Source organism: Sycon ciliatum, chromosome 4 (assembly GCF_964019385.1).
Source record: "Sycon ciliatum chromosome 4, ocSycCili1.1, whole genome shotgun sequence".
Classification (NCBI taxonomy): Eukaryota; Metazoa; Porifera; class Calcarea; order Leucosolenida; family Sycettidae; genus Sycon; species Sycon ciliatum.
In genome coordinates, this window is record NC_088646.1 from 35,769,678 (window position 1) to 35,796,793 (window position 27,116).

At 49.2% G+C, this 27,116-nt stretch overlaps 2 protein-coding genes across 2 annotated transcripts in view; one reads left to right on the forward strand and one right to left on the reverse strand.

Annotated features, from left to right (window-relative positions):
• The window catches only part of LOC135815920 (protein ELYS-like), a 35,248-nt gene extending 21,887 nt beyond the window's left edge, over positions 1-13,361 (forward strand). Inside the window, exons 28-45 of the mRNA XM_065329274.1 lie at positions 520-633; positions 1,453-1,587; positions 2,372-2,504; positions 2,782-2,893; positions 3,421-3,459; positions 3,832-3,903; positions 4,188-4,260; positions 4,773-4,852; positions 5,058-5,109; positions 5,397-5,459; positions 5,766-5,840; positions 6,421-6,541; positions 7,277-7,333; positions 7,788-8,019; positions 9,411-9,575; positions 9,826-9,862; positions 10,514-11,850; positions 12,475-13,361. Coding sequence (XP_065185346.1) covers positions 520-633; positions 1,453-1,587; positions 2,372-2,504; positions 2,782-2,893; positions 3,421-3,459; positions 3,832-3,903; positions 4,188-4,260; positions 4,773-4,852; positions 5,058-5,109; positions 5,397-5,459; positions 5,766-5,840; positions 6,421-6,541; positions 7,277-7,333; positions 7,788-8,019; positions 9,411-9,575; positions 9,826-9,862; positions 10,514-11,850; positions 12,475-12,910 — 3,333 coding nt within the window. The 3' untranslated portion in view covers positions 12,911-13,361. The remainder of the gene's footprint in view (positions 1-519; positions 634-1,452; positions 1,588-2,371; positions 2,505-2,781; positions 2,894-3,420; positions 3,460-3,831; positions 3,904-4,187; positions 4,261-4,772; positions 4,853-5,057; positions 5,110-5,396; positions 5,460-5,765; positions 5,841-6,420; positions 6,542-7,276; positions 7,334-7,787; positions 8,020-9,410; positions 9,576-9,825; positions 9,863-10,513; positions 11,851-12,474) is intronic.
• A 47-nt stretch (positions 13,362-13,408) lies between these two features.
• LOC135813534 (uncharacterized) lies at positions 13,409-25,714 on the reverse strand. Its single transcript, XM_065326626.1, has 2 exons — positions 25,329-25,714; positions 13,409-14,427 (listed from the first exon to the last, which is right to left on the reverse strand). The coding sequence occupies exons 1-2, from the start codon at positions 25,712-25,714 to the stop codon at positions 14,022-14,024; spliced, it is 792 nt and encodes a 263-aa protein (XP_065182698.1). The 3' UTR covers positions 13,409-14,021.
• Between the last annotated feature and the right edge of the window lie 1,402 nt (positions 25,715-27,116).

Below are 27,116 nucleotides of genomic sequence, written 5' to 3' on the forward strand. Positions count from 1 at the left end.
TAAGTATGTCTTGGTTGAGGTCTGTGTAATGTGTGTATTGGTTGGTGTAGTTTATTGCACGGTCCAGTGGCTATAATGGATGCATACACAGTGGCCATGTTCACTGATACCGTGTTATTGTGTTATTCTCATGGCTAGTATTGCTGGTGTTGATTATCGGTGTTGGTCCCAACCCAGCATGAAGCCATGCCCTATGATATCACCATCTGTGCTTACCTGCTACATCAGGGTTGTAGCCAGGTCAAAGTGTGTGTGGGGGGGGGGGGGGGGCTGGGGAAACAGTTACACTGTAATTCATTTTTTCCATTTTCCAACGTTGTCTTGCCTTGCGAAATGCACCCGCCCTCCTTTGGCTAGAACCCTGCTACATGTAGCTGTGTTCCAGTGTTGGAAATGCATGTAGCAGAGTACAGTACTCGTTCATTACCGCCACACACAACAGGCTGCACTCATACTCTCATCCTTGAGTTACTAATAACTTACCATGTATTTGTGTGTGTGCGTGTCCATCTTGTTCAGCGTCGTGCGTCCGCACCGGGTGAGACCGATCTGTTCACTCACATGCTGGACTGCTGCCAGTCTCATCGCTTACTTCACAAACTCTCGCAACTCCCACTGACGGATGATGAAGAGGTAGGTCTGTGCATGGTACTGACAACAGCAACAACACACGCACCACACACACACACACACACACACACACACACAGCAAGACTAAAGAACCCATGCCAATCAGTTCTGAGCAGGCAATCTTTTCTGTTCTGTTTTGACTAGTTCTTCTCTCATGACATTAGGGATGTCAGCGAACGCACTGCGCAGGCCTCTGCGCATGCATTGCGTCATCGATTTTTTGAACGCGATCGCGGCCGACAGAGAAAACATGGCCGCGGTCTGTTTGCACCGCTGGGAGTTGTAAAATTACTGTTCTTCTGTCCCCGCGACCATTCAAATCATACGCGATACGGAGGACCCACGTACTCACCATGTTCTCTGAAAGTTTGCACATCGTGAAACACCAGTATGAGAGGTGTTCAGGCCAATTTTCAAGGGATTACCCTGGTTGGATCGTTCCAAAATCGGACTTGCATTTCTCGCTCGCGGCCATTTCTTGCGCGATGGAAGCGCCCTGCCCTGGTGAGTAACCAGCGTCGCGCTTGGTAGAGAGTTGCTGCAATCAGCTCCCTGATGTATTCGCTGCCATTGTCAGAAGCGATGGACCATGAATTTGTTGGAGAGTCTCTGGATGCTACTTTTCCTCAGCCTAGTTTTCAGCCAGTCCATGCATCTTCTTCGCACGATTTATTTTGCAAAAAAATGAAAATGTTCATGAGTTTTCTTGTCGGCCGCGCGTAGATGGGCCAGGCTGACCTGCGCAGATGGGCTGCGCAGTGCGTTCGCTGATATCCCTAAATCTATGTTGTGCTGTATGCTTGCACATGTGAACTACTGCAGCATGTCTGGGTTGAGTTCCTAGAAAATTCTGACTCTGCGCCATTGACCGAACTCCTAGTGATGTTTTACCTGCAACGTGCTCGCTACGTGGAAGCAATCCGCCTCAATGACAAGCTGCTAGCCATCTCGGACTATGTAAGTGCTGCCAAATGCGCTAGTGTTTGCTTTTCGTGCTTGGCGATCTGTGCATTCTATGTCATCTATTCAGCTGTTGGGCAGCTGCACCTCTATGGTGACTTTGACTGAGCATCTAGCAGTACATGTACTGGCATTTTAGCTGTACATGTACGAGTACTGGCATATAGCAGATAAGTCCCTGTCAGAGTCATGTGTAATCAGTACTAATCACTCACTGCCATGGTTGGTGTCATTATTGTTCTGCCTGTGGTGATAGTAGGGAGGTTTCGCTCTACGGAATTACGTATGAAAATAACGTATGAACTGCACGGAAATTTCATACGTAAAAATCAGAGCTGTTGGGTTTCGCTCTACGTGATTTCTCCACGACTGCTCAACATGCGTTGTTGCTTTGGAGACGCGTTGGCTGCATGCGCCCACTGCATGCACCATGAACCGCGAAACCGCGTTTTCCATGATATTTTGCACGTGGTGTACGCGTATACGGTGTGTGTACCTTGTGTTTCGCGCGGCTTGAATGTTGCCATGGACAAATGCGGAAAATGCGAACAAATATTTCAAAAAGTCCTACGGAGGACCCAACGTAGGAAAGAGCTTTCCTACGGAAATCCGTAGAGAGATTTACGTATGAAAGTTGCCCTCGCTCCCCGGCGCGTACGACATACGGATTTCCATACGTAATTACGTAGAGCGAAACCTCCCTAGTGTGATCACCGTGTGCTCATACATGTGCATGTGTGCGTGTCATGAACATTGCTTTCTCTGTCTGTTGCTGTTGTAGGCTGATTCGGAAGCACGTGACAGAGCCATTGTGCGAGAAGCCATAGTCCAAGGCTATTGTAAGGCATTGCCCCTGGTGCAACACCAGCTGGCCACTGACCAAACTCGAATGCCGTCAAAGTCCAAATCGGCAGGTAATACTATTGTGTTTGTTGTGTTGTACTAAGTTTTCAGTGTGTGTAGTATCATTGGCTGTGAACACTCACAAAGGTGGAGAATGCTATTCACCTATTCTTACCGGTATGTCATGGTGTGCGCATTTGTTTGTGTAGGTTCTATGCATTCCTTGATACTTGCTTAGCTGTATACTTATAGACGTTATAGTATACATGTATGTGTGTCTGTGTGTGTCTGTGTGTGTCTGTGTTTGTGTCTGTCTGTGTCTGTGTGTGTATGTTGCCTCTCCTGTAGACATTTGTCCTGTCCCGCTGTCCATGACTATCTCGCAGTCATCCGCTAGTGGCAAGCCTCTGACCGAGGCACACCTGATTACTATGGCAATGCAGAAGATCACCGAGGCACGGTATGTACCAGCATGGTGTGTTACATGTACCAGCATCACTAGTAGGCCTAATCACTAGGCATCACTAGGCATGGTGTGTTACATTCACTGAGGCATGGTGTGTTACATTCACTAGGCATGGTGTGTTACCAGCATCACTAGGCATGGTGTGTTACATGTACCAGCATCACTATGCATGGTGTGTTACCAGCATCACTAGGCATGGTGTGTTACATGTACCAGCATCACTATGCATGGTGTGTTACCAGCATCACTAGGCATGGTGTGTTACATGTACCAGCATCACTATGCATGGTGTGTTACCAGCATCACTAGGCATGGTGTGTTACATGTACCAGCATCACTAGGCATGGTGTGTTACCAGCATCACTAGGCTGTGGCACTAGCACAGTAGCTTTGGCTAGCTTGCTGTGGTGGTCGGTTAGACGTGGCCCCAACACACACATACATGCTGTTGCTCTGTGTTGACGTGCTGTGTTCTTGTTCTTGTCACTTGTATGTCCTGTGTTGCTGCTTTGTGCACACAGAGCTGAGCCGGTTGTGGAGGCGACACCTTTCAAGAAACGGTAAGGACTTGCGTTCTGTGTACTCCGGCCCTAGTGCTGTGGGCCCGCTTTTCCTGTCCTCAAGTTGAATCATCTGGGTTTTTTCGGGCATTCATGTTGCTTGCTACCTGAGTATTGTACGTACATGTATACAGTCTGGGTAGCATGCTGATTTTATCATCTCCGATCTGAAGGAGTCTACAGTCATAATGATCACTCTTGACTTCACTTTGTTGGCCTTGTCATGTTAGCATGGTAAGCACTTCTCTCCAATGTACATGTAGATGCTGGTGTTATGCTGTGTGTGTGTGTGTGTGTGTGTGCGTGCGTGTGTGTGTGCGTGTGCGTGCGTGCTATCATTGTCTTATCGCTGTCTGTACTACACGCACACAGGAAACCTACCGGTGTGCAAGCCTCTCCCTTTATTGGAACACCCAGGATCAACTCTCACAAGTCACGGCTTATGTAAGTCATCTCCACACACGCTTACTCTCTCTCTCTCTCTCTCTCTCTCTCTCTCTCTCTCTCTCTCTCTCTCTCTCTCTCTCTCTCTCTCTCTCTCTCTCTCTCTCACACACACACACACACACACACACACACACACACACACACACACACACACACACACGTTCAGTTTGGTTTGTCTTGCACAGTACTTCGAGGTTGTACCTCTCGTTAGGCATACCCTTTGTTTTGCGGATGTAAGGCAGCCCGTGTGTAACTGTGTGCTGTGTGCTGTTGCTCTACAGTGACCCAGCTCCTCTGTTGTGCGCATCACCAGTTGTTAACCTTGCTGATGAAGAGCCGCCACAGCTTGCTGATGTAAGTCAACAGTCATGGGAAATGTCCTCATCACTACATATGCTAGCTACAGTACAATGTATTCTGTTGGCATCACTTAATAATTATTATGTAAACCCATTGGCCCTGAATTTATATCCATTCATCTTCATCACACTCTTCACGCTCTCTGGGCCGCACCAATGAATTTTTTAAATAAGGCCCTGGGTTTGGGCAATAGTAATGTGTAGCTTTGTTGCAGGCTTTCTGGTATTGATTATTGTCTGTGTTGTAGCAAGCATGAAGCACAGTGCATGAACCTATTTTTATAACAGTGCTGCTCCGGTTCCTGATGCTGCTGCTACAGTGTGCATGTGCGTGTACTGTATATTTCTTATCCCCGTTGTGTGCGTGGCACTGTGTCGCCGTCACTGCTGCATTGGTGATGTTCTTCTGTGTGTGTAATCTTGTCCGTGTGTGTCCATATGTGTTCTTGCATTGGTGATGTTCTTCTGTGTGTGTCGTCGTCTTGTCCATGTGTGTTCTTGCTGTAGGTGTCTATGGATAACCTGGGACCACACGTTGCTGCTGCGTCGGCCATTAGTGCATCATGGCAAGTTCCATCGACCGCTGGGTAGGTGTTGAGACTCTCTATGTTTACTGTACTGTATCTAGCCATTGTGTTGTGTTTCTCAGGCATGCCAAGGTTCGGGTGTAAGCAGTCTGGGTATACAATAATGTCATGTGGCTTCTCTTGACGTGTCGCTTGTAACTCTCTAATTATTGTGTGTGTGTTTGTGTTTGTTGTGTGTGTGTGCTTGGTGTTTGGTGTTGTGTAGGTCATTCATGGACATGAGTACTGTTCCTCGGCCTGGCAGTGTCAACCTGGGTGTAAGTCTCTTTTGTTGTTGTGGTTGTATCTGCGGTGATGCGTATCGCATATCCGAACTACAGTCCTGTGCAGTGTAGTGGTGTGATGTGACCTTGTCTGTTATGCCAAGGCTAGAACATGTGCACACTTCTTATATAATGTGCTGCTTATTCCATGCAAGGTCCATGCTGTAATATAATTACTATGAAGTACACACTTATAGCATGTGTTCTATTACATGGCATTGTTACTTTGTAGTGTAATGTGTGTTTACTGCCTGTTACCTCTCCTCTCTGTCACCTCTCAGACACCAGTGCAACACAGCTTTGCTTCTCGGAGTGCCATGATTTCGCCTGGCTCCATATTGAAGGTGAGCCGCAAGGTCAATTTACTGTTCCAGGTGCAACACAGGGTGCATACCTGGGACAGTCAACTGCTGATGTAGTAACTTTTAGCAGGGGCTGAAGTGTTGAAAGTAAAAACCAGGCTGGGAGTTTGGCGTGGACTCTTTAAAATAAACACAGGGCATACTTGGAAACAGTCTTATCGAATGGCTGTAGCATGGAAAGATTTATTGATGAAATCTTTCATATCAGGTACAATAAACTATAGTAATATTGATGATGATGTGTGTGTGTGTGTGTGTGGGTGTGTGCACTGCATACTTTGTGTGTAGCCTTTGGAAATACCCACTGGTCCGGGTGATGCTTCACTCAGCACCATACCATCGACACCGCACTCAATACTGAAGGTGTGTACGAGTACGATAGGCACCTCTTTTTCCTTTCTTTTCTTTTCTCTTATTACTGAAGTAGCCTTTGCAACATTACCAACTTCTGAATGCTCTCGATCCGTTTCACTCGTTCCATTCCATTGTGGTGTGACATTGCAAGCTGTACTAGTCAGCCAAGAATGTAGTGTGTATACAGCAAGTAGTGTTAATCGGCCATGGGCGTAGGTAGCGTAGTGTAACACTACAAGCTGTGCCAGTCAGCCACGAGCATAGTGTGATGTGACACTGCGAGTTGTGCTAGTTGGCCGAGAGTGTACATTCAGTGCGGTGTCATGGAGTGAACTGTCAGCTGGCACTTCCACAACCACCCACAGAATGTCTGTTAGTGTCAGTTGCCAGCACTTTGGTGTTGGATTCGATCTACAAAAGTCATGATTGTACTCACCTCCCAGCACTTTAGGAGCTGCATCTGCGCATTGATCCTTGAGAGTGGAAAACTCAGCCTAACTGAGTCTCATGCGAACCGTGAAATTCGTTGCTGCTCGGTTTGTGTCATGTATCATTGTCCTGCTCTGACCATATGGCATTGGCTTTGTAGGTTCGCCATGTCAGTCCACAGGAACGTGCAAGTTCTGTAACATTATCACCACCCCGCTCACCGCCCCGATCAGACCGGGAACAAGCCGATTTGCTGGCACACCGTCAGCTGCCCCTTTCTCGTGAGTCATTGCATATACATGCACACGCGTAGTGTTGCTGCTGCTGCTCCTGTTGCTGCTGCTGCTGCTGTTGCTGCTGCTGCTGCTGCTGTTGCTGCTGCTGCTGCTGCTGCTGCTGCTGCTGCTGCTGCTGCTGTTGCTGCTGCTGCTGTTGCTGTTGGTTGCTGCTGCTGCTGTTGTTGCTGTTGCTGCTGCTGCTGTTGTTGCTGTTGCTGCTGCTGCTGTTGCTGCTGCTGCTGTTGTTGCTGCTGCTGCTGTTGTTGCTGCTGCTGCTGTTGTTGCTGCTGCTGTTGTTGCTGCTGCTGTTGTTGCTGCTGCTGCTGTTGTTGCTGCTGCTGCTGTTGTTGCTGTTGTTGCTGCTGCTGCTGTTGTTGCTGTTGCTGTTGTTGTCCCCGTGCCTGGCCTTCATGTAACTGTACCCCGTCCATGACTGGGAGCTGCTCATAACTGGGAACTCACATTTGAGTTGCACACATGTATACTGTGTATATTGTACATGCAGCCATAAGATATATCATCTGTGGATGAACACCCAGCACATGTACAGTCATAGGACTGCTCAGTTGGTGGAACAATCCCATAACGGGATAAGGAGAGTTTGAGTGGCAAGTACATAGTCATAGAGCACTACTTACAGCAGGGTGAAAACTATTCTAGCTTGTTAGGCAGATGTGCCTGTGTGGGGGTGTGCTCATGTCTGTGCACGTGTGTTTGTGTGTGCGTTCGTGCGTGCAGGTTTGATTGGAGAGGAATTCCACTTGGCAACACCGCCGTCTGTTGTTGGCAGGCCAGGTAAAGTGGAGAAACTTTGTGTGTGTGGGTGTTTATGGGTGGGTGTGCATGTGCGTGCGCGCCTCTGGTGCTGCCCTTTTCTTCTGTGCGCAGTTATTTGTCATGTATTTTAGGGGTCGTCCGTATAATATATGGATGGCCTCTAACAGTTGGTGTATTGTACCAACTATTTAAAAACTTTTCTAATTGTCCGCAAATTCGAAACTTGTTTGGTCAGTCCCCCCAATTCACCGTTCTACAATACCCGTTGATAATTTTGCAATGGACAAGTGATCAAAGACAAAAATCAATAATTTTCCTGCACTTGCGAAGTAAGCAGTCAGCAACCCCCTTCCCCGAACACACCATGACTGTGTACAGGACTACAGTGTGTGTGTGTTGCTTGCATCTCAACCCTCACTATGGCCACTGCTGTGTGTGGGCATGTTGTTCTTGTTCCCTGTTGTCTCCGTAGCCAAGCCTCGTCGTAGAGCCGAGCAGAGCAAAGCGGAAACACCTCGGCGCATCCGATTCGCCGGAGTAGAGGACGAGGATGAAGAGGAAGAGGAAGATGATGCTGAGAAGGAGCAAGGAGCTTCAGATTCGCCAAAGGCACAGTACAATAATGCTGAGGAGCAAGGAGAAGATGTTGATGTTGAAGACGATGAATATGATGGCGGACTTCTGTCAAGGAGCAGGCCGACAATGTAAGACAGTGTTGTTTATGCCGCCGCTGCGATGTGCATCTCTACTCGTCTACTTTCTCTCTTTGAATGAGTGACTTCGTGTTCTATTCCTTTTGCCTGTGAGACATGCATGTGTATGACGTGTATGTAGTGTGTAGTCATGTGTGCTTCCTCTGGTAGCAAAAACACTTCTTGACTTTATTGAAACTCGGGTATTGAGCCAATAATAAAAGTAGAAAGGAAAAGGACATATGAAAACGAGTTAAGAGTAACTCTCCACCACTGTAACTAGATACTATATACAGTCAGAAAGTGCAACAACTAGGCACAAAACTGACAGAGTACTGAGACATTCGACGTCCTGACACCTAGCTTCAACACATCTCCGTAGCGCTAACCGACAGCCTTCCAACTTGGAAGGTTCAAGGTTATGGAAAGACCAAAGAGGGGAAGGCAAGCGCAACGAAAACGAGCACAAGCTACAGTCCCAACGGAACAAAGAATGTCGATTGTCACTGGACGATGACGAGACCAGTAGGCGATTTGACAAAGCCTACTGGTCTCGTCATCGTCCAGTGACAATCGACATTCTTTGTTCCGTTGGGACTGTAGCTTGTGCTCGTTTTCGTTGCGCTTGCCTTCCCCTCTTTGGTCTTTCCATAACCTTGAACCTTCCAAGTTGGAAGGCTGTCGGTTAGCGCTACGGAGATGTGTTGAAGCTAGGTGTCAGGACGTCGAATGTCTCAGTACTCTGTCAGTTTTGTGCCTAGTTGTTGCACTTTCTGACTGTATATAGTATCTAGTTACGGTGGTGGAGAGTTACTCTTAACTCGTTTTCATATGTCCTTTTCCTTTCTGACTTTATTGAACTGTCCATTCTGCTGAATTGTGCTCTAAGGAAACAAATGATCTTGATTCCAAGGAGACTCAAACTTTGCCATCTTTGTATACCGTGAAGTACTGCCAGAGCACCCCGCCACCACGTCCCTTTCGTGATCGTGTTGTGGAGGTGGTGGCCTGTCTGTAGGTCATACGACACCTACCTTGTACACACATTGCTCTTTGCTCAGTCTATGCATACTCGGTTTCTATGCGTACTCGGTTTACCTTCAAGCGGACATAAGCTGCGCACAACACTTAGCATGTTAAGGTTCTCACACCGTGCAAACTTAGTTACACTCTGTCGTACAATTTCCTTTTCCTGGCTGCAAAATCAAGGTAGGGCGCTCTTGCGGTACTTTACGGTGTACATGCTTGGAAAAAAGTGTACACTCGTCCTTGTGAAGTTTTTGTTCCACGGAACCAAGTTTATTTGAGCACAGTAACTCCCATAGGGTGTGAATAAAAAAAGTCGCGAAGTTTGTTTCGTGGAGTTGTGAAATTTATTTCGTTTGTTTGTTTTTTATAACCAGTGGAAAGTCAGCGTTGGATGATCGCACTCAAAGTTCGTCAGGAATTGTAGCTGCTGCTTCGTCTGCCCTATCACATCACGCACGTGTTGCTAGTAGTACTGCTGCTGCTGCTGCTACTGCAATGTCCACGCCAATGGATGAAAGTGATGACGACGATGATGCGGAGTAAGTGTGCTGCTGTGTGAGAGCTTCTCCTGCTGCTGCTGCTGCTGCTGCTGCTGCTGCTGCCTGTGAGTTTGTACTGCTTCCGCTATGTCAATCACAGCACGGTGTACTGCATGTAGACACAGTATGACATGAAATGTTGGGACGGATTTTTTTATTTCACGGTTTGGCACGCTGCTGGCACTGTATGGACATTAATTTTTTCTGTCCTAATCTCCTCCGCGACTTATTGTTTCCTGTGTCAACCCAGGGATTTCTTGAGTGCGGAGGAAGATTTCACTTCATCTGTAAGTTTGCTTGCTTCCCCTATCCGAACATGTTCAGCCCTAGCCACGTTTGACATGTGGCTTAGTGTGTGTGTGCATGCGTGTGTGTGTGTGTGTGTGTGTGTGTGCGTGCGTGTGTGTGTACGCACATGTGCACGTGTGTGTATGCTGACAGCAGATATATAATATTGCTGGAAGTGTTGTTATTCTCGCACCGGGCAGTATGGTAGAATGATATGAAGACTCCAATGCGGCATCAGTATAATTATTATGGTAGAGAAATGGTGGTTAAAACACACCTGGCGAAATGGCGGTCAATACACGCCTGCCCACACAGCGCTCTCTAAGCTGCCTTTCCGGTGAATTTGAAGACGAACAGTGAAAAGCCATTTAGCGTCTCTAGATGGATCAGAAAGGTGTCCGGTAGACCGACATGGCCGGATTAGAGGTATCCGGATTCAGGTAGCTTTACTGTCCGTGTTGTATGACTTACAGCCTGTGCTCGCTCCTCCACTCCACTCTAAAACACGAGCAAAAAGGAGTGCATGTGCTGGGTCGCTCTCGCAGTACTTTTACATGTAGATTGTAGAGTTTAAACTCTACATGAACTGTGTGTTTGCCAGGTTCTTGTCGAGAGTAGTGTATGTCTTGTTACTTCCTTTTTGCTTGCAGCCGACCACATTGTCTCCGTATGGCCAGCGGAGGTCTCCCTCTGCTTCCCCGCTCACATCTCAGGGGAATGCAGCATTGGCATCGCCAGCAGCATCGCCGTCACAGCATGATGAGGAGGAGGCAGCAGAACCAGCCACCTCGTCGCCATCAGCTTCCCCTGCCTCAAAGTCGTCTTCAGTCAGCGAAGACTCTGCCAAGAGTTCTGTGGATGATAACGACGATTGGCTAGCATCGAGACGTGCCACTCGTCAGCAGTCTCCGAGACGAGTAGCGTCGCAAGGGACAAAGGTTGTGGTGCGCCGATCTAGCCGTTCACGCAAGACGCAGGAGACTGCTGCTGCAGGTGCTGCTACTGGCTCCGGCAGTGATGTTGCAAGGAACAATGTCTCGGCTTTAATGACTTCGTTGACACGGGCAACTGGCTCTGATCGTTCTGATAGGTCCACGACCGAAGAAGAGCAGAGGTCTGAGATGATGGACGACGACGACGCCAGTGAATCAGTGCCTGGTGCTGTTGCAGCAACAAGCAGTCTTGTAGCACCTCCGGCGCAGCGCTCTCCCATTCGTCCTAGCGCCACCCAGGGAAGTTCTTCAGCAGCATCGCCCACCTCTTCTCCAGCTCGATCTCCGACAAGATCGACGACTGCAAGTTCACCGACCCATCGTAGTAAACCTGTCTCCCCAGGTAGGGTACTGCACTCGCTCAACTTGACCAAAACTAGCCCTCATCGCCCTGTTGCTACGTCTCCAACGGCATCGCTACGGCGTTCGCCCCGTCGCTCTTTCCCTACCTCGGCTAGCATAGCACCAGCTCCCGTTACTCCATCGGCGGCCTCCGCAGAAGGCATGACGGCATCGTCTTCAGTTAGTGATGATATTAATCCCACATTCCAGTTCACACCTCCCAACACTAGAGCAACAAAATCTGCCGAGTGGGGAGTCACTTCTGCGACCAGGAAGTCTAGAGTATCTTCAGCGTCCAAACCCGGTCCTGATATTCTGTTTTCTCCTCCGTGGACTAGGTCTCGCGGAACCTCAACGCCGGCCAGTAGATTCACTTTGCCACAAGACCAATTGGTTGCGTCAGCAACGGCTGCTGCTGCTGCGGCTGCTCCTGCATCACCCCATCTCACCTCAGCACGGAGCCTAAAGCTGACCGCTGCTGTGACCTCTACCAGCACCGCCCCGGCAGCAGTGGCTCCGCCACCGGCTGAATCAATGGACAATGGGCCAGAGCTTGTTTCAGAGCAATCGCTTTTTTCTGAACCGGCCAGTGAACCACTGCCATCTGTGCCTACAACACCGCCAAAGAGCGCTGGCAGTAGACGTACTCGGCGGTAAGTTGGTGCTTGTGTACCTCTGATGCTAGTAAACATGCACCTGGAAAGAAGTACAGTGCTTTGCTCTATGCGTGTGTGTGTGCGTGTGTGTGCGTGTGTGCTTGAGTGTATCTATGATTACAAGTGTAGAGTTCTGCATTGCAAGGCACATGGCATGGTGGGATGTTTTACACTCGGCTTGATGTTAGATTCTAGAGCCACATTCCATTTTGAACCAACTTGCTTCGTTGCTAGATGTATGAAGGAGGTTTGACCCCTTGTAGAGGGATGAGACGTCCTGTGCCATGTCTAGTCAGAGCATTGGTGTGACAGTTAGGGTACTGTTACCCCGTGCAATACTTTGTGTTTAGACGGGGGGGGGGGGGGGGGATTCACTGTTCGCGTGAGACTCGGCTGGAGGCCGAGCTTTCCGCATCCGTAGGAACGCCACCGCCCTCTATGGATCAAGGCACACATGCAGCTCCTAAAGCGATGGGAGGAAAGACGGAAAGGCCACAGTTAATTTTGGGCCAAACCCCACCTTTGATCGAGTTAACTTGTGCACGATTCTAAGATTTCACTAATATACTGCTGCTTCTTTGCATGCTGGCATCTCTTTCTTCTTTTTCATTCTGCTTGTAGCTCTGTTGTACCAACCGTAGCACCAGATCAGCAGGCAAAAGATAATGACTTCACACAATTGCCCCCAGCCAGCAGCACACCTGTCAAACTTGTAGCGGACTCTCCATCTCGAGTGGGCGGGCTACCGGCTTCGTCCGCTGCAAAGCAGAAGAAATCTGCGCGCACGACGACCCGCACGTCTTCGAAACTGCCCGTACCAACCGTCGCTGGTGTATCATCCCTGTCCAGTGCTATTGCCCCTGCACCAACCGGTAGTAGGAGCAGCAGATCGAGCAGCACTAGCGGTGGTGCCAGCAGCAGCAGCAGCATCATGAGCAGTAGCACGGCCAGTAGCACAAGTATCATCAACAGCAGCGGTGTGATAGCCCCGCAGATGCGCATGACACTACGACGGCGCAACGCCGACAACATCAAACCGGTACCCCATAAGAAATAGGTTTGGTTTGCATTGTTGAGAGACCTCACTGTTGTATGCGTTCCAATTTTTAATGCTATCTGCACGTATACGTGGCAATCTGTGCTTGATTTTGCTGTTCCGCTTCCTTCTGTTTGCAATGTAGAAACGCTTGCATTGGCCCTTTCATTCCCTTCATTGCAGACTAAAAACTTAAGTAGTTTCTTGTCAATGTAATAAATTTATAATGGACATTCACTTTTACTAACGCCAACTTTTGTGCCGTTCGTCCTTTGTTGTGTCTTATTTTCTCCTCCGACTGTGTTTTATTAGTACCACTACCCCAGAGTCACCCTTGCCTCGATCCCTTCTCTGTGCCAGGTTTCGCGCTTCCATTATTTCTTGTCGTTTTTTAGTCATGCGGTTGAGCTTTGGATTGTGTCTTGTGTATATTTGACAACCGAACCAGTCAACAGAACTGATGAGACACGGATGCATATGCATTATTTTGACTGCCACATCACCTCGGCCCAGGGTAACTAAAAGTGACACTCGTCTTTATGTAGCAAGAGCATAAAGCATGCATGAACATAGCATTCACAGAAAAGAGAAAAGAGGGGAAATGAAAACAGCATCTGAATGTATACAGTAAGTGGGACATGTACGGGGGGGGGGGGGGGGGGGGGAGGTAGTATGTGTCCTAAACAGAATGTACTGGAGACTAGATAACGACGTACACACACTACACTCTACAGTAAGTAGCTAGAATGCCGTGTCAAGATAGCCATGGGATGAAATTCTCTACACATCTACAACTGTATCTGGACATCGAGAGAAAGAATTCTTTGTGTGCCTATACTGTTGTCCCTGTGTTGCATGCACAGCACACCTGGTCACTAGGTGTGTGTGTGTGTGTGTGTGTGTGTGTGTGTGTGTGTGTGTGTGTGTGTGTGTGTGCCAGCTATGAAACACACACACACACACACATACATGCATGTGTGAATACAAGTCAATACGGCCTGCTCAAGAAGCAGTCCATGCATAGGGGCGCCTAAACGTTCAAGGTTTTCAAAGTAGACCTAGTAAACTTTCACGGCTAGTCACTGCTGCTATTGCTATTGCTAGTGCTGCTGCTGCTACTTCCTAGTGTGTTCTACAGGTTCAGGGCTGCAGGCTTGTTGACGAAAGACACCGACGTTTGGTGTTGTCTTCCAGGAGCAGTAGTGTCATCGCTTGCAGTCTCATAGACAGGTGCAGCAGCCTCCGCGGCCGTGTTAGGCGCAGCGTCACCGGCATACCTCGGTTCTGCTGCTGTGTCTGCGACTAGACTGCTTTCCTTGACTTGTCCTGATTGGCCCATCTCGACAGCTTCTAGATCAGCTGCTGTGGCCACCGCGTTGGGTTTCATGAAAAGATCACTAGCCGGCCTTGCCCATTTCATAGACGGCTGTCTGCGTGTCTTCCCAGACGTGCCGTCTACGCTCGTGTCCCATGGAGAGCGTTTTTTTCGGAAGGAGAAGCGCGCTCGTTGTCGTGTGATATTAGCACCACCCGAGCTCCTACAGCCAAACGTGCACACGCAGACACACATGCACACACACATGTATATGCACGCACGCACACACACACACACACACAGAGATCATAAAACACAATTCACACTCCAATGTGACGTCAATGCACAGTCCATAATGTGTGCATCCATGGTCTGTGGGTTGCACGTATTTCCACCACTGAGAAAATATATGAAACACAAAATACTATGTCGAAAAGAATTACTGTATACTGTATAGCAGGAAATTTTCGAACGGAAATATTTTCGGACAAAGCCGAATTTCGACCTTTTGTACGGATTTTATTTTCGTACAGTGCTGCATGCCAGATGCACGTGTTTGCATGCGGTACGCATGTATAGCGTACATAACTTCACAGGAACAAATTTTTAGTACAGAATTAATTTTAGTACAAAAGAGGCCGTGTACGAAATCGTCCGAATATAAATTCCGTCCGAAAATTTCCTGCTATACAGTAAGTACAAATTTTCATTTGGAATTAACTTTCGCTACATTCGTTAGGGGGCATGAAATAACTAAGGATTTTTTCTGAACGTTCGGGGTGACAGACCTCGACCAAAAACGAAATTTAGTACGTAAAAAGTCTGCTGGTGGAGTGAAATAACGAAAGATTTCGTGACCGAAAATTTGTACTTATACAGTAGACGAGCGGAAAGCTAGAAACAATCTCCACCACATAGACCTTTCGATAAAAGCAACAGCACATTCCAATTTCGTACTTTTGGTGACGTTACACCCCGTCATGGAGGCTGGTCAGTGAGGAGCAGGTAGCCGTCGCTTGTGGCATCAAACACATGGTTCCACGGTGCGGCTGATTCCACAAGAGCCAGATCCATACGAGGAACATTCATCTGGTAAATAACCATCGAAGTAAGTCACTTTCCTTGTTTTCAGTGCGTTTTCATCATTCACAATTTCTGAGGTTTTGCCTTTTTATTCATTCATGTTCGCTGGCTCACTGTCTTTGAGTGTTTTCAAGCTGTTGTAGTGGCTTTCTGACAAGAGTCGTATGTCTCCTTTGGATATTGAGAGAAGCCTGGAGATTGCCTCCAGGAATTACCTTGTTATGATTTTCGTGGTGATGGTCCTGTGTTTTGCTGCAGCTGCTGGTCATCCAGGATCCAAGTCTGTCCACAAACCACACAATGACAGGAGCGTCTTTCCACTTTCGACACGCACGGTGTGGCCGTCACCTCATTCAGGATGACTTTTGACCTCAGCTGTCTATTGGTATAGTAACTGAATTCACAGACGTACAGTCACTCATTCCGCTGTTGTGCCTTTGTCAGTGCAATCAGCATGTGTTCAACACGAGAAGCCGTTGTAGTACCCCAATCCTTGGGCGACCACCGATCCCCTCAGGGTACCTACTTCCGACTATCACAGTGTATCAATGAAGATAGAACTGGACGCATCCATGGTGAATTTGAAGAGAGGCTGACAACGTGAGTAGTTGTGTCTGTGATAATGTTGTATGTTGTTGAAGCTACCCCCCACGGCTGTTCACGTGCAGGCACTTATCAATATGGCGTCGTTCGTTGCGATTTATGTAACATTGTGCGAATAGTACAAATACGCGAAGAGTTTGCGTTTTTGGAAGAAACTCATGTCGATCCTCGTGTGGTTCCACGATTTGGGACGTGAAACCAAGAGAAAAGTTTTGAAAGCGCTCGAGCGAGATACTCGACTTTTCGGCAATTTGAGAGAGAAAGAGGGTGGAAAGGCTGTTGAGGTTCGACCTCAACTAACTGAACTGCTACTGATCTGCATGATATCAGTCGCCATGTATCTGACTTTGCATTGTTGTCACTACCTACATGTAGTGCACTGTTAGCTGTGTTTTAGTGTCGCGCGGTATCTGCGTGTCACGTGTTTATTGCTTTGCGCGGGCTTGTCCATACTTTGAGTGAGTGGTGAGTTTGTGCTGAGAGAGTTCTGGAGAGAGAGAGTTGGAATGGCGGAGATGGTTTTTCGAGTGGTTTTCCCTTTTGATATTGTCTTGTAGTATTGTCTGAGATCATGATAGTCTAAGTAAGAGATATCTCAGAACCCATCCAGTTGTTGTCTAACAGTCTGCGAACGAGCGAGCCCGACTCAACATTGGCGCAGTGAACAGGATTTGGCACTCGTTCCGAAAATCTGACTGACGACGGCGACAACAATGGCATCGAAAGTCCGCGTATCTGTCAAGCTGGACTTAGATCACGAACTCGGCCATGACCATTACCAGACGTGGAGAAGTCAACTGGACATCGGCTTCCAGCTCCACGAGGTGACCAACAAGAAGAAGCAGTGCCTGGCCGCGGCAGTGAATCTAGGAGAAAATGCAAGCTACTATTTGTGGCAGAAATTTCCCACGAACCCTGAGGCAGACGACCCGTTCGCGGAACTAATTGGGCTCTTCGATGAGTATTTTGGAAGCCAGCGTAGCACGGATGCCAGGCTTGCTGAACTGTTCTCCATTGAGCAGCAGCCTGGGGAATCGATTCAGGCGTTTCGGGTCCGAATTGAGAAAGAGCTGAGAGTATGCAATCTCACTCCAGGAGCTGACCTAAAAGATGTACTCGGCACAGTCGCCGTACATTTGTTTGCACGTGGCCTGTCTGTGAAAGCGGCCCGGAAGAGTGTGTTACAAGAGGGAGGCAAGGACCTGACGGCTGCAGCCAAGCGAGCTCAAGCAGTTGTGTTGGCGCGCGAGACGCCAGCCAAGGAAGTCGAGGTCAGCTACGCCGCTCCCCAGACACAAGGCCGACCCAGCCTTCCCTACACCAGTAACCCCGCTTGTGGGTACTGCGGAGCGACGCATCCACCGGGAAAGCGGCACTGTCCGGCGGCCGACGCCGTGTGCAGCCAGTGTGGACGGAAAGGGCATTTCGGGCAAGTTTGCCGTTCCGGCGCAGCGAAGCCCAAGCCGAAAGGCCAGTACCTGGGCACGAAGCCAGGGATGACGGCCAGCCTGGCCATGGCAAATGAGTCCCGACCAGCAGCAACGCCATCGTCCAGAAGTCAGGTGTCTTCACCGAAACTTGCGGAAATGGATGACAGCGATGACGACGACGATGCGGAATGTTTCAGCGTCTGGTCCGGGAAAACTGGATTTGTGCTTCCACTACGATCGGTAGTGCTAGATGGCAAGCACCAAAGGGCTATGCGCGTGGATTCGGCCAGCATGGTGACGGTCCTGCCTCAGTCACAAGTACCGAGCGAGTATCGGCTATCGTCATCGCCCTGCCCATTGCGTCCGGTAGGAACGTCTCAGCTCAAACCTGTTGGTGTTTTCGAGGCGTGCATCACGTACAACCAGTTCACTGTACAAGAGACTATCTTTGTTGTTGACGACTCCAAGCAGCCAGTGCCGGCGCTCCTGGGCGAAGGTGTGTCACTTGCATTAGGATTGTTGGCACCACCTGTCGCTGGCATCAGCATTCATGCCGACACCGAGGAGTTGGCGTCGCTCCCAGCTATGCGTGGACCGGTGACGATTCACTTGGATTCCAGTCAACCAGCGATCCAGCAGTCAGCTCGGCGAGTGGCTCCGGCCTTGCTCCCCTCATTACGAGAACAACTGCAGGCATGGACGGAACAGGGTGTGGTCGAGACCGTTAGTGAAGTGCAGGCCACTGATTTCGTTTCTCCCCTTGTCCCGGTGATGAAGCCGGACAAGACGGTCCGGTGGTGTGTCGACTTGCGACAAGTCAACTCCGCTGTACGCCGGCCTGGTGTGCAGTTGCCAACCACCGACGACCTCCTGGCGCAGGTGTCCGGTGCAACGGTATTCTCGAAGTTAGATTTGAAGTCTGGGTACTCGCAGCTGGAACTAACTCCAGACTGCCACCATGCATTTGTGATCGCCTCCCCATTGGGGCACTACCGGTTCCGCCGATTACCATCTGGCGTGTCAAGCGGTCCTGAGCTCTTCCAGAGGAAGATGGAGCAGATCCTGGGCTCGATTGAGGGTGTGCTCATTTACCTGGATGACATCCTCGTCTTTGCTCCTTCTCAACAGGAGCATGACAAGCGACTAGCAGCGGTGAAAGCAGCACTCAAGGCGAACTGTGTCACGCTCAACGGCAAGAAGTGTGCATTCAGTGTCACGGAGCTGACCTTCTTGGGCCATCGAGTCTCAGCTTCCGGCGTCCGACCAGGTGAGGACAAGGTCAAGTCACTCCACGAGATGGCTGATCCGGAGAACGTCTCGCAACTGCGCTCTTTTCTTGGCCTCACCACGTACCTAGCTAAGTTCGTGCCTAACCTGGCTGACCTGCTTGCTCCGTTGACAGCTCTGCTCGCTGGAAACTGGGACTGGACTCCAGCATGTACACAGGCAGCCGCCGCTGTGCGACAACACCTTGCAACCGAGCCCGTGCTGGCACTCTTCAACCCTACCCTGCCGACGCGCGTTGAAGTCGACGCCTCTGGTACGGGTCTAGGAGCCGTCCTCATGCAGAAGCACGACGGTGACGAGTGGCGTCCCGTGTACTATGCTAGTCGTAAACTGACTGGACCAGAAACCCGCTACGCTACGATCGAGAGAGAGGCACTGGCGATAGTCTGGGGCCTGCAGCGTTTCCGCAGTTTCATCACCGGCCTTTCCGTGACAGTGTTGTCGGATCACAAGCCACTTCTGCAAGTGTTCGACCGTGCATACAACTTGTCAGCCGCCAGTGTACGGGTGCAACGGCTCATCCTGAAGGTGCAAGACCTTCACTACCAAGTCCAGTTCCGCCCTGGCAAGTTCAACGTGCTAGCCGATGCCCTGTCACGTTTCCCGACCGAACCGGCAGACACCAGTTTCCTGGTCGTGCAAGCGATCTCCTGTGCTGACGGTCTACTACCTGATCAACGACGCAAGATAGCCGCCAAGACAGCCCAGGACGAGACGCTATGTGCAGTGCGCCAAGCTCTCCTCACTGACAAATGGCCGTCGACCTCCGCAGTGGCACCGTACCGTGGTCTTCGCCACGAGTTGAGTGTATGGCCGTACCCTAAGACTGACGACTTTGTCATCTTGCGAGGGGAGAGGTTAGTCATCCCAGAGTGTTGTGTGCCGGAGGTACTCGAGCTGGCACATGATGGGCATCCCGGCATCCCGAAAACCAAGGCACGCCTGCAGGAGTCAGTGTGGTGGCCTGGTTGGGCCAACGCAGCGAAGCGGCACGTGCAAAGCTGCGAGCCATGTGCGCTCGAAGCTCGACCGACAAAGGTACCTCTGCAGCCCAGAGAGCTACCACCACGGCCCTGGCACATGGTTGCCATTGACATCTTCTACTGTGGTGGAAAGGCGTTTCTGAGTGTGATGGATTTGTACTCCCGCTATCCACTCGTTGCAGAACTAACCGGCGAGACGTCCTCGCGGGTGGTGACAGCGCTTCGCGCTATGTTCACCATGTTCGGGTATCCAGTGCGCGTCATCTCGGACAACGGTCCCCAGTTCGTCAGTGCAGAGACCGCAGCCCAGCTTCGTGACTGGGGCATCCAGCACGAGCGTATTGTCCCGTACACCCCAAGGCAAAACCCGGTAGAGCGTTTGCACCAGACACTCAAGCGCCATCTCAGAAAGTCATCGCAGGCGTCCCTCAAGCGAGCGATGCAAGAGTCGCTCGGTACCCTCCGCTCCACGGTGAATGCCACCACAGGGCATGCTCCGGCAGATCTGTTCCTGCGCGGTGGATTCCGCACGCAGTTGAAAGCTCTGCGCTGCCCCGGTTCAGAATCTGAGGAAGAGGACGATGACGAACTGGATGAAGGCGTTAGAGTGCGAGAAGCTGCAGTGAAGGCCTCTGTCAAGGACAGGTATGACACACGGCATCACACCGCTCCACGTCACTTGGCAGAAGGTGACGCAGTCTTTGTACAGCAAGCCTCCGGCGCGACAGAGAGAGCCACAGTGTTAGAGGCTAATGCTCATGAAGCCACCGTCGAGACCGAGGGTGGTGCCGTCCAGCGCCGTCATCTTGATCAGGTGAAGCCGTGCCGCGCTATGCCCGCCTCAGCGGACACCGAAGTTCCCATGCCGGTCCAGGAAGCGACCGATGTCACAACGCGTCGATCCGACCGAGCCAAGAAGCAGCCTGATAGGCTCAATCTGTAAACTGCTACTGTAGTCCCTCCTGCTTTGAAAGAAGGGGAGGTATGTTGAGGTTCGACCTCAACTAACTGAACTGCTACTGATCTGCATGATATCAGTCGCCATGTATCTGACTTTGCATTGTTGTCACTACCTACATGTAGTGCACTGTTAGCTGTGTTTTAGTGTCGCGCGGTATCTGCGTGTCACGTGTTTATTGCTTTGCGCGGGCTTGTCCATACTTTGAGTGAGTGGTGAGTTTATGCTGAGAGAGTTCTGGAGAGAGAGAGTTGGAATGGCGGAGATGGTTTTTCGAGTGGTTTTCCCTTTTGATATTGTCTTGTAGTATTGTCTGAGATCATGATAGTCTAAGTAAGAGATATCTCAGAACCCATCCAGTTGTTGTCTAACAGTCTGCGAACGAGCGAGCCCGACTCAACAAAGGCGTCCTGGCCTGCCCAGTTAGCTGTCTTTCCGCTTCAAACTTGCTCGAAGTACTCCTGGCAGTCTGGAGATTGATCTCGCCAGTGATTGTCAGCCTCTGCTTGGCGTGCTCGCGTGTACAACATTCAAGTTAGACATTTCGTAATCGTTCAACGCACAATAGGGTAGATATCACAATTTCAAGCTCACTTGGCCGGCTGATGTCTTCTTCTTTAATATCCCACATGCCGACTAAGCAATTTACAGCAGGAAGCAGCCTTCTACACTCAACAGCAACTAAAGGGCCACACCATTTTGTCTTCCAAATCAAGAGAAAACAGGCTCCTGACTCGTCGCGCGTATTTAGAAGTTCACGCGCGTATTCTAATGACACTTGGGGAAGACAACCAGAGGATAGTCCTCTACCTGGGAAAAAATCGGGAAGGGCTTCTCGGAGCCGAGTTTGTCAGCGACGACACAAGGAGTATTCCAGAACGAAGCCAAAGTCGCACGACACAGAACAAATGTTTCTTGAAGGAAAGGCAGTCATATGAGGTACGAGCGGAAAACTTGAAACAAGACGCAGATGATCAGCGTGTTCCCCGGGCTGTCCGGGCTGACTAGTCTCCAATATTCAGGGGAAACCATGGCCTACTCGTGTTCTGACGATTTGAAAATTCAAATTTTCTTGCCATTGAAGCCCAATCGATACTTTCGGCGGCCATATTGTTAAGTGGCGTGAAATCGCACAAAAAAACAGCCGTGCCCCGTGGGCAATGACAAACTAATCTCCAAGCTATCCAGAACTACGGATGATGCTCGCCAACGGATTATGGAGCGTGCCGAACAGATCAGAACGGCACGATTGCTGAGCGCAAATGAGGCAGAAGAGATGTATTGCGGTCTGAGTAGAGGCGCTATGGAATATGCCTTATATGACCAGACCCGTGTGCACCTTCCTTATAAGGACAATTCTGCCATATATGGATCATCTGGAGGCGTTCCGTGCCCTTGCTGCTGACCGAAGCGGTTGGGTGGGCATCTGTGCCCGAGTGGTGTCGGCACCCTAGTTTTTGTCTTCTTTTCGCATATTTCTTCTTTTTCTGAAACTGTTATGGTCTTTTGTATCTATTCGAAGTGGCTTATGCGAACATTTTTGGCTGGTTTGCATGATTTGCATGCCCATTAATGCAGCTGCAGGCCATGCTGATGTCTACGCGAACAAGCACATAATAATAATAATAATAATAATAATAATAATAATATGGATCATCTGGACATATATCTAGGCCTCTATCTATGACTATCACTGCAGCACAGAGACGGCATTTCGAAGAGGCCACTAATTGCTGGATTTGTGAGGAACCTCTTCTTTCAGATCATGTTGCTGCCCATGATCATAATTATATAAGTCCTCTCGGATAGTTTCCTCGTCGCTTTCTAACGTGAACATTCCGGCCTACATCAGAATCATCAATGTGCTCAACAATAGCGCATGCACCCCAGTCTTTCAGACACCAAACTAGTGGAATCAGAGGCGATGACGCTCAAGGCCATTCCTACCAAATACACAAATGTTGCGAAATTCGATACGCTTATTATTTGCACCCGTTGCTGTCTCTGGTCTCGCTGTCTCGTCCTGTCCGGTGTCAAATATGGTCTTCTGTCTGTACGGGTGTGGTGCGTTGTGTGCAGTATATGGGTGTGGCGCGTATGGCGTGGTATATGTGGTGTATGCGTTGTCAGAGTGTGCGGATCTTCTTCCGCCTGTGCGAGTGCGTTTGTCGACTAGTTGTTGCGCATGCGTGGACTATGTGGAGCATGCGCTGTGCGAGTCAGGTTCGGGTGCGAGAGTGGTGTGATTCGTCCACGGTGTTGTTGTGTTGGGTCTTGTCACATGTATCGTCCGTACTGGTCGCTCATTGGTCGTTTCGATGTGTTCGCCCTTTTCTCTGTTTATAACTGTTGGTTGTTTATTATTTCCTTGTCTTTCTCCCCCGTTCTCTCCGCCGCCGGTTCGTATATTGTAATTGAGAAGTATTCTATAAACCAATGAGTCAACGAGTTGTGGTGTGGCGTGCGGAGAAGAGCGGGGGGGGGGGGGGGGGGGGGGGATCCACCATAACAGTGGCGCCCGACGTGGCGAGTGGCTCAGCGATTTATTTCGAGCGGGCCGCGAGAGATACCGAAGAAGAAGGGCGTGGGGGGATCCACCATAGCACAAAGGTCAGCATTACATTGCAGTGTCTCGACGTTGCAGCTGACGGCACGAATGCCACAGAAGAGAGGCACTAAGAGGACGAATCGAGGGCAAAGCGTTGCCGCCGCAAGACATCCCTCAACGACCTGGAGCCAATTGTCAGGCTAATGATGGAACCGTGGCAGAAGGTCGTCTGCATGAGCAGAAAGGGAACTTGGCGATTGCCAAGTTCTGACATTTTCAAGTAACTCTGCATGTAAATATACTTGCATACGAAAAAATGAGCCGAAAAATTGAAAATATAGTTCAAAATAAGTTGAAATAGCGCTATAAACAGTATCAGTGCCGCAGACATTACCATGCAAGTGAACGTGTCTAGAGTTACAAAAAAAGGTGTATACACGTAATTCCAGAATCGATTTTCTGGTCCGGTCATCAGTGGAGTGTTGGAATTACATGCATACACCTTTTTTTTTCCTCACGTTAACCTTTTTTTTCCCTCACGTTTACTTGTATGGTAATGTCTGCGGCACTTTACATGTATACTGTTTATAGCGTAAATAACACTTTTGGTTTTCTCGAAGATTGTTTCTATGAGTTTTCATTAATTTTTTTAAATAATCCATCGCATTCCAGAATCAGAGGGTCTTACCCCCTCCACCACCCTCAAAATCATTTTAACGTAAAAAGTGGGCGCCCGGTTTTAACCCAAAAATGGGGTACTATCAATGAGTAGACGACGGTGAACCTCTTTCAGTAGTCTAAGTATGGTGTTATGGCAAATCACTGCCGCTAGGCTTTGGGTGTCAATACTTTCATGGTAATTCCAATGCATGTCCGAATCAACGTGCCCTTCTTTGGTGTCAGTTATGCTGCGTGCACGCGTAGAGGTGATACATTTATTGTTCCTGTGTGGACCAGTCTAATACTAATTATTCCTGGCTGTTCTTTTATGCTTTCATGCTATTCATGATGCATGTAGTAGTAGTAGTGCATCGTGTTGTGTTGTTATGCATGTCTCATGTGCCGTTTCCCGCGCGCGTGAAACGGACTTCGCGGCTTGTAGTTTCTGTGCATAATTAGTTGAGTCGGCGTCTTGTTGTTTGGACTGGAGACTACACGTATACAGTCGTGTTCTTTCGTTGTTTCAGTCAGTTACAGCTTGCAGTTATTCCTCTCGTGTAGTTCAGTTGCTTTACTAGTGTCTCATCCTGAAGTAAAGATTATTCGTTATTATCTCTGTGAGTCAGATCCCTCTCTCGTCTAATCAATAATACCCCATTTTTGGGGCGAGGCATGTGCCTACTGTAGAACCGGCTTGACACATACTACTAATAGGCCATATGGAAGCGATTTGTTTCCGGTTTGCGGACCGACTCCCCAAACATGGGGCCGAGTGTGACGAGATGACGATGAAGATCAACCATGGGTGGCTTACAACCAAGATGATCTAAATCATGGATGCTGCTTTGTGCTTTCTATGGCACTATCACCCTCTCCATCTCTCTCACACTTCGTCAGATCTCTCGTGCCTCAGCTCATTTTTCTTCGTTTCGTCTTGCTGGACACCGTACGTGCACTTGGAAGGCCTGAGTGGCGCTGCTTTCATTCGCCACAGCTGCCGAAGTGCGCAGCCAGGGCTACAAACTATAGCACGAACGAACAGCTATGTCAAAAGTGTTTTTGTGTGGCGCTGCTTTTTGTTTGGTTTTAGAAATATTTGTGTTGACGCTGCACAGCTGTAGGCAGGCGGTTTGGCTTCAGACTTTGAAAACACGTCCATGCACCGTATTTCCCTGAATATAAATCGCACCTTTTTTAAACTAAACTTCACGGCCAACAAAGGGGATACGACTTACAATCGAGCATGATTACTACTGAAGTGAATATATCCAAACGATACGACCTGAGCCTGGAAATGGGGATGCAACTTACAATCAGGGAAATACGATAGATCTAAGTTTGAAGTACTGTAAACAATAGTGCTAGTGCAGAGTTGCACATGTGACAGCGGCCTGCGTACCATGCTCTTTCTTCAGCAAAGATTGGAATGTTTGAGGGTCCTTTGGCACCTTTGGCAGTACTGGTGAATCTTTACAGCAACAGCAGCAGCAGTGGCAGTAGCATAAGAAGCAGTGACAGCAGCAGAAAAAGCTGTGACAACAGCAGCAGCAAAACTAGCAGCGGTTCACTTACATTTTGTATTTGACTGCTGCTCCGACCATGACACCAAGAACTCCTACTCCGCCAATGGCTCCCCCAAGTATAGCACCAAGGTTGGACGAAGATGATTCCTCTTGAGCACCAGTTTGAACCACACTGACCTGACCAAGGCCAGCATTTTGCAGCATGGACGCCAGCAAGGCTGACCCAAGAACATTGGTAAGAAGCGATGAAGGTAAAGTAGAGCCGAATGCTTCCACAACCACCACCAGCGTTGTGCCACCAACAGAAGCAGCTGCTACTCGATGGAAAGTTACTTGTCTGAAAGTAGATCTCTCGTGCCTCAGCTCATTTTTCTTCGTTTCGTCTTGCTGGACACCGTACGTGCACTTGGAAGGCCTGAGTGGCGCTGCTTTCATTCGCCACAGCTGCCGAAGTGCGCAGCCAGGGCTACAAACTATAGCACGAACGAACAGCTATGTCAAAAGTGTTTTTGTGTGGCGCTGCTTTTTGTTTGGTTTTAGAAATATTTGTGTTGACGCTGCACAGCTGTAGGCAGGCGGTTTGGCTTCAGACTTTGAAAACACGTCCATGCACCGTATTTCCCTGAATATAAATCGCACCTTTTTTAAACTAAACTTCACGGCCAACAAAGGGGATACGACTTACAATCGAGCATGATTACTACTGAAGTGAATATATCCAAACGATACGACCTGAGCCTGGAAATGGGGATGCAACTTACAATCAGGGAAATACGATAGATCTAAGTTTGAAGTACTGTAAACAATAGTGCTAGTGCAGAGTTGCACATGTGACAGCGGCCTGCGTACCATGCTCTTTCTTCAGCAAAGATTGGAATGTTTGAGGGTCCTTTGGCACCTTTGGCAGTACTGGTGAATCTTTACAGCAACAGCAGCAGCAGTGGCAGTAGCATAAGAAGCAGTGACAGCAGCAGAAAAAGCTGTGACAACAGCAGCAGCAAAACTAGCAGCGGTTCACTTACATTTTGTATTTGACTGCTGCTCCGACCATGACACCAAGAACTCCTACTCCGCCAATGGCTCCCCCAAGTATAGCACCAAGGTTGGACGAAGATGATTCCTCTTGAGCACCAGTTTGAACCACACTGACCTGACCAAGGCCAGCATTTTGCAGCATGGACGCCAGCAAGGCTGACCCAAGAACATTGGTAAGAAGCGATGAAGGTAAAGTAGAGCCGAATGCTTCCACAACCACCACCAGCGTTGTGCCACCAACAGAAGCAGCTGCTACTCGATGGAAAGTTACTTGTCTGAAAGTAGATAATACATATACAACACACAGACATACACATGTGCACATTATTTCCAACGCAGAATGCCATGGCCTTTCGCCGTACACTGTGCCTCGGGCGTCAGATCACATGCACATTGTGAGATAGAAAGGTCTACATGTTTTTGTGGATATTAGTTTGCTCTGTTCCATGATCCTCTTTCCTCCGGTGCTCTCTCTCTCTCTCTCTCCCTCTCTCTCCCTCTCCCTCTCCCTCTTGTCTGCGGGTGTGCGTGTGTGTGCGCATACAACCATGCACGTTTCACATAGATAACCAGTTTGAAAAGACCAGTCATGCTCCATAAGGTCAAAATTCAGCTTGTATTACGCTGTATGGGTTATTTCAGATTGCTTGACAAAGGCAAAGATGGAAGAGCAGTGAGTGTGAAGGCAAGGTTGTAATGGAACTTCACAACCAGCACAGATACGGCAGTCAGTAAGTCCAAGTGCACAGGTCCGTCGAGTTGACGGAGGTTCAGCAGAACGCTACCCAGTATCTTCAGCGAT

Excerpts from the sequence above, each read along its gene's own strand:
- LOC135813534 (XM_065326626.1), bottom strand. The coding sequence starts at position 25,714 with ATGAAAGCAGCGCCACTCAGGCCTTCCAAGTGCACGTACGGTGTCCAG. Across the intron at positions 14,428-25,328 it reads GCAGCAGTCAAATACAAAAT|GAGCTCGGGTGGTGCTAATA; the intron begins GTAAGTGAACCG and ends GTTTGGCTGTAG.